General features: G+C 38.9%; 1 protein-coding gene across 1 annotated transcript; it reads right to left on the bottom strand.

The window, feature by feature from the left end:
• Positions 1 to 7,779: 7,779 nt before the first annotated feature.
• Positions 7,780 to 12,587, bottom strand: LOC108272486 (interferon-induced very large GTPase 1-like). Its single transcript, XM_017480916.2, has one exon. The coding sequence runs from the start codon at positions 12,585 to 12,587 to the stop codon at positions 7,815 to 7,817; it is 4,773 nt and encodes a 1,590-aa protein (XP_017336405.1). The 3' UTR covers positions 7,780 to 7,814.
• Positions 12,588 to 12,799: the final 212 nt, after the last annotated feature.

Below are 12,799 nucleotides of genomic sequence, written 5' to 3'. Positions count from 1 at the left end.
TAACCAAACAAGCTAGTATACAAAAATATTATATTTGGTCATTTATTTATTGAGGAAAATGATCCAATATTACATATCTGTGAGTGGAAAAAACTTACTGCCTAGCCAATGTCTAAGCTCATCGTGACAGGATAAAAGAGTTTGTAATGGAGAAAGATTTTTTTTTAATGGCAGGTAGATCTGAGTATCATCTGCATTAAAGTGAAAAGATACTCCATACTTTCTCAGAATGAAACCTAAGGGGAGCATGTAGAGGGAGAAGAACAATGGTGCCAGAATAGAGCCCGGTGGAAGTCCAGATTCAAGGGGAGCAGCAGAGGAGGTAAAATTGCCAATGACAGAAAAATAGATATAAAAGGATATAAAATGATTTCAACCAATTAAGAACAGAACCTTTTAGCCCCACATGGGATCCTAATCTAGATAGGAGCAATATGTGATCGACAGTGTTGAAGGCTGCAGATAAGTCTAAGAGAACTAAAATCACAGCGTTACTGGAATCAGTAGCAACTAAAATTACATTTAACATTCTCAACAGAGCAGATTCAGTGCTGTCAAAAGGCTTAAACTCTGACCAGAAGACTTCAGAAATTTGGTTCTTATTTAAAAATGACTGAAGTTGGCACATCACAACTTTTTCCATTCCCTTGGAGATAAAAGGAACCACAGAGATAGGGTGATAATTATTTAAGACATGTGTCTAAAGAAGGCTTCTTCAGTTCTTCTTCACTTTCAGGCATGCAGGAACAGAACCAGTTAGTAAACATTTGTTCAAAAAGGATAACAGACCTGGGCCAACAGACTCTAACAGTTTAAAATACCGGGGATGAATCACATCACGGGGACAGACAGAAGTTTTGAGGGTGGCAATAATTTCAGTGAGAGATTGTAGAGAAATGGGATCAAAAACCTCCCATGAGTCTGGCAGCTGAGAAAATGGAAAAGGAACCTTACATGAAAGTATCGCCTGCTGTTTAATTTTTTTTTATTTTATCATTGAAAAAACTCAAGAAGGATTCACAAAGGCGGGATTAGGTATATGATTAACAGATGTGTTTATAACAGAATTTATAACTGAAAACAAGACCTTTGGTCTATGGCAGCTGTTTGAGATTTAACTAGAGAAAAAGACAGCATTTGCAGCCTTGGCAGCATTCTGGTAACATAGAAAGCAGTCCTTGAACAGCTCATATGAAGATCGAAGACGGTTCTTTTGCCATTTCCTCTCTGCTTTTCGGCAAGGTTATCTGAGCAAGCGAGTGTCAGATGTTTGCCAAGGACCAGTTTGGGGTTTTGATTTAAACACTTTAAAAGGAGCAGTCACATTGAAAATATCCAGCCATGCAGCATTTAGCAACTGGAGATGCTGGTCGATATCCAGAATAGGAAACGACGAATCCAGCAACAGTTGTGAACTCAGATCCTTAAACAGCAGATTAAAAGTTAAATGAAATTGAGAAGAATAGTGCTGAGACTGATTTTGATCTTCAACAGATGAGTAAATTAGTGTAGGGAGAGACAGAGAAAATAAAATCGGCTTATGGTCTGATAGCATTTTTCAAGCTTGGAGATAGAGATCTCAAAGGTCCAAAGTGTGGCCAAGTATGTGAGTAGGATCTTTTATCAACTGATTAAAAGACTTGATGAGGGTTAAGAACTCCTTCGATAATGAATTCGACAGGCAGCATACATAAATCTATAACAAGGTGTGGAGGGCAATTGAAAAGGTCGAACATTTCTTTACAGAAACCATATAGCAGAGAGTGAGAAAAGTCTGTTTTAAAACTGTCACTAAGCCACCCCCTCGATCATTTAGATGGGGAGAGTTAAAAAACGAGCAATTATTTGGGACCAGTTCAGGAAAGTGACCTGTAACCAGGATTCCCTTATAAGCATAAAATCCAACTTTCAAAAAAATCTTTCAGAAAAAAAAAAAATTCTAATTTACTACAGAGTTAGCATTGATCAAAGCCATTCTAGGTGGAGTGATGATGCTTGGAGAGATTGGTGCTCTTCTCAGGAGACAAAGATTGGCATGATTCAGTCCTTCTTGTCGAGTGCAGAAGCTGATGTGGGCAATGCCGAACTGAGGGCCAGGAGATGAGCAGGCAGTCTCGTAGATAGTTCATGAGAACACCATCAGGAGGACTCTGAACAAGAATGGTGTGCATGGCAGTGCTGAAAGGAGAAAGCCACTGCTCTCCAAAAAGAACATTGCTGCCCTTCTGCAGTTTTTGCTAAAGATCATGTGGACGAGCCAAAAGGCTAAAGGAAAAAAGTTTTGAGGACAGACGAGAACAAAAAAGAATTTTTGGTGAAAATGAGAAGCTTGACATTTGGAGAAAGGAAAACACTGCATTCCAGCATAAGAACCTTATCCCATCTGTGAAACATGGTGCACAGTAAAATCACCAGTGTTGATTTAACACCCACAGTGTTGAATTTACACCCTATAGTGTTTATATAAGTCCACTGGATTCAAATAAACACTCTGGGTGTTAATTCAACACTAGGGATTTTACTGTGTTGTGTTAGTATCATGGTTTGGACCTGTTTTACTGCATCTGGACCAGGGCGACTCGCCATCATTGATGGTACAATGAATTCTGAATGATACCTTCGAACTCTAGAGGAAAATAACAGGACATCTGTCCATGAACTGAATCTGAAGAGAACGTGGGTCATGCAGCAAGACAACAAGCTGAAATGTTGTGGAAGGACCTGAAGCAAGCAGTTCATGTGAGGAAACCCATTGAAAACAAATGTAATACTGGATCACTTTCCTCCTAAATAAATGACCAAGAATAATATTTTTTTTCTCGTTTGTTTAATTGGGTTCTTTATCTACTTTTAGGACTTGTGTGAAAATCCAATGATGTTTTAGGTCACATTTAGCAAAAATAACTTCTTGTCCACCAGTCTCTGACATTGGCTTGCTGGAATTTTTGATCACTCTTCCATGCAATATTCTTTCAGCTGCAAGATATTTCAGGGCTTTCTTGCATGTACTGCCCATTTCAAATCCCCCCACAACATTTCAATGGGATTCAATTTCTGGCTTTTTTTTTTTTTTTTTTTTTTTTTTTTTTAAAGCAGTATTGTAAACCAACTGTTTGAATTTCAAGTACATTTTTAATTCCTTTCTGAGTATTTCTTTTGCACCTGGCTACAGTGGACTTTGCAATGCTCACTAGTGATGGGTAATGATGGGCAAAACAAATGCTGTGTTCAAGACAAGGTTGCAACTTGTAGTTTCCTGCCTCCAGCTAGTAAAATTCCCCTCAGTTTGAAATTTCAGCTCATTAAACTGGGGTAGTCTTCTCACTACCAGTTACTTCCCGATTCATGGAGTGGCAGCAAATCAACAGGGATGTTAAATCGGTTTATAACAGTATTAGCTTTGGATCAGTTCAAATACAGATATAGCACTTGGTTAAATCTGCAACACTGACCATAATAATCACTGTTTTGAGAAGGTAATCATCAGCGTTATCACTCGTATAACTGATGTTAGCGCTGGTTAGCTTGTTAAGCTACTTGGTATTGACCTCTTTTGTTGTTGTGCTGAAATTTCAGTTCAAAATGTTGTTTAAAGTAGAACAGAACGTAACCCTGTTCCCTGAGAAGGGAACAAGACGTTGCATTTAGCATAACAGTATGGGGGATCGCCTTGCGTGCGTGACCGGTATCTGAAGGTTGTGTAAAATCATGCCTCTACTTATAGGCCTGCCATGATCAGGTGACGTGGCAATTAAGCACGTCGCATGATATATATGGCACCTGTGAACCATGCCGCCAGCCTCTATTATGTGAAGCGAAGACCCAATTCACAGGCCTGCCCTGGTATGACAATGCTATGCAACGTCTCATTCCCTTCTCAGGGAACAGGGTTACATGCGTAACCCCGATATCCCCTTTCAAAGGGAACTTCAACGTTGCATTTAGCATAACAGTATGGGAACGGGAATACCCACTCCGTCATACCGAGGGTACAGCCTGTTCAAAAATACCCAAGCCCGAGGGTCACTGCAAGACACTCGAGCCCTGGGTGGAATGAATATCCAGGCTGTAAAACAAATGAATGTGTGACCACCCTGCAGCCGCACACACATCCTGCAAGGATACTCCTTTGGACAAAGCCTTCGAGGAGGTGCTGGCCCAAATTTAGCCTGTTACCCAAAGACACTTAAAAAATTGAACATAGAAGCAAATACTCACATCTGCAAACCCAGTTGGAGATAGAAAAATAAGACACCAGCCGTGAGTGAGAAGAAGCAAGGTTCCAAAGTTTATTGGTTCTGTTCCACCACGAGATCCACACCAATGAGAATTCTCAGAAGTGATCTGACACCTGGAGCTGAAGCTCCCTTATTCATACAGTTTTCTACACCCAAACTAAAAGAGCTTTCCCATAACACCAATATGTTTAAAAAGAACCTTCCCATGATACCAATACGTTTTAGAAAGAGCTTTCCCACAATACCATTGTGTTTTAGAAAGAGCCTTCCCCGAACACCATTAGGTTTTCGAAAAAGCCGTCCGATAATACCAGTAGGTACGACACTCAACATTTCGGAGAGACCTTGGCTTTTAGCACATCCTTCTGGCTCCTCGAAGTCAGAGAGGAATTACTACTATTTGTGTGCATGTGCGTGTTTTCCTTCCCCTTTTGGCTTTCCATAGCGGAAGGAGGAGTCGCGACATGAGCTCCAAAATCCAGCGGAGAGCCGAACCCGGAAGACAGAGCAAGAGAGAGTAGCGCTCGTCTCGATCCCCCGAACCTGAGACGGCTAGCTGCCTCGGCAGCGGCCGGCCCAGATCCGCGAGGCTCTGAAACACAACTCGCTTCGGCTTCCGACAAGAGTGCGAGTCGCGAGCCGAGCTGTTTAATGTAAGGTTACCATGCGCAGCCTCTCGAGGCCGCCATCGCATACTACACTCCTAAACACTTCACCCAGAAAGTGTGCACTTTTCCCCGTGACGAAACGGGAGCAAGCCGTAACACACTGCCTGAATTCCTTCTCGCTCATTACTCTCCTCTCTTTTCTTTTTCTCTCTCTAAAAATTAAAAAAAAAAAAAAAAAATAGAAAAGTTTAGAGATTTTGAGAAAATATCGAGTAGAAATGAAACGGTTTTTGTCACACAAACAACAGACATGCAGTCTCGCTGAAGATAAGGTTGGCGGCGTGGTTCACAGGTGCCCCACACACCCCCACCCACCCACACACACACACACACACACACACACACACACACACACACACACACACACACACACACACACACACATATATATATATATATATATATATATATATATATATATATATATATCAATATCATGCGACGCGCTTAATTGCCACGTCACCTGATCATGGCAGGCCTATAAGTAGAGACATGATTTTACACAAGCTTCAGATACCGGGCACGCGCGCAAGGCGATCCTCAATACTCTTATGCTAAATGCACCGTCGAAGTTTCCTTTGAAAGGGAACTGACAGCCACTTAGGCCTGTAGCTGTAAAAGTGCAGTTAAAGTAGCGTTTATGACCTTTACCTGCTCTGACAGAGCAAATAAAATACATGCGTTTGTGGAGGCATTTGTGTTTTTTTTCCACTTCACACATGGTCCAAAGGTGGGACATGACATTATTACAACTTGAAAATTGCTACTTACAAGGTACCATGAATGCAGTTGCCATGGTGATTTATCTAGCTAAAAAGATAGTCACCTTCATGATACAGATAAGCCAGAGTTCAGATCCAGTTTTTATTGAACAGTTATCACTTTAAAACAGACCTTTACCCCATGTTTTCTGGGTTTTTGCTGATATCACACAGAGTTTAATGTAGTTATATCTCTGTACTTATCTGTTTCCTCCTACCTCACCTGTGCAAAGGTAGACTTGTGAACTCATTTAACTGATTCATTAAAAGAGAACTGATTCAGCAAAACAGTTTAGTCTCAGACCACTATCAGTTAATTTTCTGACAGTAAAGTGGTTGTATAGCTCTACATGGGTTTAAGTTTAGATAATGTTTGGGGAAATTATGAAGGATAAACACACTGTAAACACTATAATAAAATTATACAAATGCAATAAAATACAACGGTAAAAGGTAAAAAGCACTGGAACCCGATCTTTAACCCAAATTTAGCATATTTCTTAAAAGCTTAATTATTTATTTTTACCCATGTACTCTAAGTTTAACTTTTCAGAAATATGTTAAAGTGCAAGAAAAAACATGACACAGATACAGTTAACAAATTCCAGCTTGATTTGTGGTTCAGTGGTCAAATTAAATCGATGCTTAAATGTGTTTCAAACAGAATTTGGCAGTGTTTTAATTTATATTTATAATGTGTTATTTTTTTTATTTTTTTATTTTTTTTTACATTTTCTTTATTCTCATTCTCTTACATATACAGGCACACAAAGACTAATTCTTGAACTGGACTCATACTCGTTTAAGTTGTTTTAAATGGTTTTTTGATAAACTTTTGGTTTATGTATGTGGTAACTTCAATAAATGGTGCGCTATAAGAAATATCCTCTTAACATATAAAAATCCTTCTTCTGTGTATTTGCTGCCACTTTTAAATGTAATATTACAATGTCAATTTGTGTATCTGTATAAGTAGATATTGATATTAAACATTTATTTTAATATCTGGTCAAATTACCAGTTCTATACTGTAAATATTTACTGTACTGTTTTATTACAGAAAGTGTAGGATTATGGTACTCAGCTGGAAACCCTGCTGCTAGTATTTTACTATAATTTACAGGGTTTTTTTAAAAAAAAAATTTAAAAACCATTTTATTTACTAATTCAGTTAATTTACAACAACAAAAAGATTTGTGTTTTCTGAAATGATTATGTCTGGCTATCAGTTTATATCTCTTGTATTTGTTCATCGTGTCTACGCGTATTCCTTTAATTGTATACTCTTTTTTTTACTACAGTAGAAGTTATTAGATTGTGTGTATTACTGTAGTGTAATCCTCAGTCCTAGGAGTTTTTCATATTGTTTATTCAGGAAATAATTTAGATGTAAGAATAAGAAATGAAGCATGGTCTCGTACTTTCTCTGTATGTTCCACACCTCTAGATCAATAAAATATCCAGCTTTAGAAAAGTCTTTCAGAAGCACAGAGACATAAACTATGTTGTAATATTGTTTATTATTACAGCCTTGAATATGGGCGTAGAATCCGTTATTGTACTGATATAAGGTCTCCTTACAGTGATATGTTTGTGAGTTTAGTTCAATTACAGTCTCTTTGCAACAGTGTGGTTAGAGTGACATTTCTTTTCTGGACTGTGGACTGTTGAATAAAATAGAATAGTGTGTGAATATACAAGTATACATTATATATTGTGTGATATGTATATGCAATACAATGTACACTAAACACAATTTGTAATATTCAAATAATACAGTGCAATATATAATATAACATGCAAGCACAGAATCATAAATTGCACATTAAGCCAATTAAGGACAAAAAGAGATTAAAAAAACCCATCAATTACACAAAGGTCAGAAAAAAGAATAGCCTTGACATTTTTTTTTAAAGACCCAACAACCCCCCCCCCCCCCCCCCCCCCCCCCCCGCCCCCCCGACCCACATCTCAAATGGTGGCTATGAACACCAGAACACTTTAATTTGAAAAAGAGATCAAATTAATGTCAAATTTAATCAATTACATTTTGTCATGAAGCAGAAATAAGGAAGAGAAAAGGTAAACAGTGTGTAAACAGTACGTTGCTGTTCCTGCCAGGTTCTGTTTAGAAAAATTATCTTTCATCAGATATATTCATCTAAACTCTCAATAGCTTGTTTTTTAGTGAACTTTCTCCATTCACTGGGGATCTCACCATCACCCTGAAATGTTTTCTTATAGTACTTTTCCAGGTCTTTCTGGAATCTGCACACAAACCATTTCCAGTATGTGAGCTGTGAATTATCAGGGGTGATGCTCCAGGTGTCATATACTCCTCCTGCTGTTCTGTATGATTTGTAAGGTACTAACTCATATCTATCAAGCCCGGGGTGGGAATCTGGATGATGACTGGGGTAGAAAGATTTATTACTTTGCACAACTGTTGTGCAGAAATCAGAGCAGAGGCTTGTTGTACCTCTGTAACGCCACCCATTGATACCATTTACTCTGTGGAAGGGGACAGTATGATCTCCATCATGATCCTCCATTGTGAGGGTACAGATGGCTTTACAGAATGGACACTGTTCCCAGCAACATCGAGAGAGGTGATCATTCAGGATCTCATCTGGTTTCTTCCTGAACTTCTCAATTTTTATGTCTTTTACACTGTTAAACCTTTGGTGGAGCTCAGACATCATTTCAGTGAGACCTTCACTAACAACCTGCTGTAAAAAATCAAAGTCTGTAATTTCTTCGTGATCAGTGAAGGTCAGTTCTTTTAAGCTCAGTTCATCTTGTAGTGAACTGGTAAAACTTTTCAGCCACATGTGTGCATCACCACCTCTGTTCACCTCTTCAGCTGCACTGTGAACAGCAGTTATTACTCTCTGCTCTTTGTCTTTTAGATTTCCTTTAAAAAGGTTCAGAACTGTGGTGTTATTTTCAGTAATGTACTTATTAACCTTCTCTGTAATGAAGTGTTTGAAGTGATTTTGAGGATTATGAATGTACACTTTGTACTTCTCAAAGTTCTCCTCCTCTGCCAGACATTTCAGGATGTGTTTCTCAAGGTTTGATCTGTTACCGTGAAACTCTGACATGTCTGATCTCATCTGATCTGCCAAATCAATAGCAGTTTTATTGTAAACTGCTTGCAGGATGGATTCTCTCAGGTTACTGCAGATCAGTTCACCAAACACTTTTGTTGTTGTTGCTCCTCTGCAGTAGTTTGTAAAGATCCTGTAATATTGTGGTTTCTGCTTGGACAGATAAACTCTTGGATCATTTACATCCCTGAATTGTTTATGTTGTTCAGTAAATCTGTGATTCGCACGTTCACACACATGAAGACAGAGATCCAGAGTGAACTCCTTTTTATGCCTAATTCTCTGGTTTTCACTGTGATGATGTTCAACTCTCTTCCTGACCTGGTCTGTTATTTCTTGTATGTAGCTGTCTTTGTATCCGAGTCTTCTGATTTTGTTACAGATCTCACTGATTAATCCCTCGGTTTCTCTGATCACATTTATGGTCAGAGTCCTTACTAAATCATTGCCTTCAGAAGAAGGTTCATACATGCCAGGAATGTAACGAAGAACATTCTTTCTTTTGACTTTTGAAATGTAATGTGAATAATCTCCCAGTCTGTCTATCTGTCTGTAGTCTTGTTGTGATTTCCGCTCAGACACAGAAGCGTGTTCATTTCCCACAGACAGAATCTGTACAGCATCCTCCCAAAAATCAAACGTTCTCTCTGGAGGTGTGTCTTCTGTCAGTTCAGTGACCCAGCTGTCCCACACTTTGTCAAATTCATCTTTAAGTAGTTGTTCATTAGTTGTTGTGGTTTTGAGTTTCAGAGCGAGGTCTTTGCTCAGATTGAACAGTTTTGCATTGTACTGTGTCCTTTTATGTTCAAAAGTCTCCCGTGCCTGTAGCTGATGTATAACTTCATTCACATTTTGTTTTGTGTTTTTGACAAGGTCTTCATAAAGGTCTGTGAATTTGTTTTCACATCTCACTCTCCACTGAATTAGAATTTCTTTGTCTTTGTCCTCTTCGAAGTAACTCTTGATTGATTGGTCCAATTCTTCTTTGGTCTTTTTCATGGAAAAATAAAGATCTTTATCTTCTATTTTTTTCAGTTTTCCATTTTCAATTCTGTTGTGAAGTTTTTCTTCAGTATCTAACATGGCACGTCTGAGGGTCCAGGTCCATTTTCCAAACTCATTCTCCAGTTTTCTGTACACTGCTATCTCCTGTGTGCTTTTGAAGCTAAACACAAAGTTCTCATTGAGCAATGCATTCCAAAGATCACTAATGCGTGATTTAAACTGTGAGAGAGTCACAACAGTAGATGTGGTAGCTTTATTGAAAATGCTGTTCTTAAGGTTCTGAACATTTCTGCTGTATTCTGGGTTTGGTGGTGCCATTGGTGGGCTGCCCTCCCAGAGCTGTGCAAAATAATACACATCTTCTTGTACATTGAATTCAATAACATCACTGAAACACTCAGCTTCACTGTGTTCTTCTTTTGCAGCTAATTTTGTAATTTCATTCAGTTTTTCCTGTAAACGTCTCCTTCCCTCCATGTTTTTCTCTCCAGCTGTGATGTCACTGACATTCTGATGGACAAACAAACAGCTGGGATTCAGTCTGACCTTCTTCATCCTCAGGAGGGCCTGAACAATAAACTGAAGGATGTCCTGCATCTCAGCAGGGTTCTCTCCAAAGATGTTGATCAAGGTCAGATTTCCAAGACCAACAACAAATGTGGCGAGTTCATTGTCATGATTTCGAGTGGATTTTCCTGCGAGCTCAAGTGCTCGAAGTCCTTCAGTATCTACAATAAGAATGTAGTCAAACTTCAGCCTGTTCTTCATCTCCTCTGACACTCTGACCAGCTGCATGAAGGCTCCTCTGGTGCACCTTCCAGCACTGACAGCAAACTGGAGACCAAACATGGCATTCAGCATGGTGGATTTCCCAGAGCTCTGAATCCCCAGAACTGACAGCACAAACACTCTCTGGTCTCCCAGTATCTTCACAAGTTCATCTAGAACTGCTGAAACCCAGGTCAGAGGAACATGTGCAGCATCTCCATCCATCAGCTCCATTGGATGTCCAGATTTCATGAGTTCTGCTGCAAACCTGGGGAGAGAGGACATGTTTTCTTCTTCAGATCCTTTCTTGGGTGTTTGTACAGAAATGAAAGACTCATATATCTGACCCATCTCTCTGAAGATGTGTTCCAAACCAAAGGTTGCTGCAATCAGTTCTTCTGAAAGCTCCTCAAGTTCTTCTTTCTCCTGCTTCATTTTATCTGATTTATCATGTTTCTTCTTAAGGTTTAAAACTGATGTCCACTTTTCATTGTATTTGTGATGAAGAGCAGAAAGATCATCTGAGGTGCGTTTGTCCAGGAGAATCCCAACCCATTTTAAAAAGAATAATTTTTCATTTTCTTGTAGATAATTCAGTGAGGGAATGAATTGTTCCATAAGACCAGAGAGTCTATATTTATGCTGCTTTTCACGGACTTGCTTCATTTGTCTTTGTTTTCTACTCTTTTTCATTTCTAAGTTGTTGCCTTGAAGCCAGTGTAGTTCTTTGTTTATCTTACACCAGTTATGCCATAACTTCCCCTGACAGGGCAGATGTTTTGCCTTTAATTTGGACACTTCATTTCCCTCCAACTGACTCATGATCATTTCAGCAGCTTCTTTCCCTCTCTTGCATTCAGGGTCATCTTTTGTAATCATTTCAGTTTTGTACAAATCTTCAAGTTTGAAATTTGAAGGTGACTTTGAAAGACACTCTTTGATAATCGTTCTGAGGTCCTTGGCTACATCTGACAGATTTCTGTCTTTAAGGCCAATTCTGTATTTTCCATTTCTGATTGTAGTTACACTTGATTCATCCTCAGAAAGCAGACAAATGTGTGGCTTGGCACCATTTAAGAGTTTCTCTAGTATTTCCTTACTTGTGATTTTATCTGCATGACATAAAAGTATAACATTCAGTGAGGACAATTCAGTCAGGATATCCAGTTGCTCTTTACTAGTTCTTGCATCACCATGGAGATTACAGAATGCAACACAGTCAGAAAAATAATCAGTTTCCATCCCAGATGGGCAGTACCAAGCGATCTCCACCACTCCATCCAGCAGTAACCGGTTCTTGCTGCTGCCTGGACAGTGTCTGTGGAAGAATGTGTGATGTTTCTCATTGATCAAGCTGTTCATCAGCTGAGACTTGGATGAAGATGCAGAGCCAAACCTGAAGAAAGCTACCATTGGAGTTTTAGCTTCATAAACAGCCTGTGTTTTACTGATCACCTTATTAGATGAGTCTGTGGTCTTCCAGCTCTTTTTGATTTGGCGAAAGGTCCACAGAGGGAACTCGATCTCTCTGGTGAAGGGATTGGGCACCAGCAGAGGCAGAGCATACTGACACTGAGCCAGTTTATTCACTATTAGCTGCTTTAGGAAATTATCTGAGCAGTGAAACACTGCCATCTGAACATCCATGGGGTGAACAGGAGACTTATGACTTTCCCCATTAAATGATTCTGCCTTTTTGGAGAAAACTTCAGCAAACACATCAACACCTTCATCATCTCCTGTATCTAGGTAAATGTGGGCAAAATCAGTGACTTCTTCTTCAGTGGTAATGTATCTTGCTCTGTAGTCCATCATTAACAGCCTTTGTAGAAAAGTTTCCACTAATTCTTTCTCTGTACAAGACTCCTTCCAGTGGAATGAATGTGGAGTTATTTGGAGAACATCTGAAGTTTTCATTTTTTGTTTGTGCTTTTCCTTAAGATTAAGTCTAAAAAACAGTTGCTCTGTTTTTGTCATTTCAAGCTTTTTCCTTTCTTTAGAAATTGAGCCATCTTCTGCTGTTTCTTGCTCAGTCATAGTTTTCTGTAAAATAAAATGTAATTTTCTGGTTTTAAATAACTGTTTAATAACTGTATAATTAACTGCCACTGAAAGTGGCAACATTGCATTCATTACTTTAAACTTTAAAGCTTTTTCTTTTCTTCATATTTTGATCTGTCTTCTTCAGACACCAGACTTTCCTGTAAAATATATCATACATTTTAACATTATCAGTTTATTTATTAGAT

Source organism: Ictalurus punctatus, chromosome 12 (genome assembly GCF_001660625.3).
Source record: "Ictalurus punctatus breed USDA103 chromosome 12, Coco_2.0, whole genome shotgun sequence".
NCBI lineage: Eukaryota > Metazoa > Chordata > Actinopteri > Siluriformes > Ictaluridae > Ictalurus > Ictalurus punctatus.
This window is presented reverse-complemented; position numbering and strand designations above follow the sequence as displayed.

Bases quoted from the DNA above. Each gene is read 5' to 3' on its own strand.
- LOC108272486 (XM_017480916.2), bottom strand. From the start codon at position 12,587: ATGACTGAGCAAGAAACAGCAGAAGATGGCTCAATTTCTAAAGAAAGG.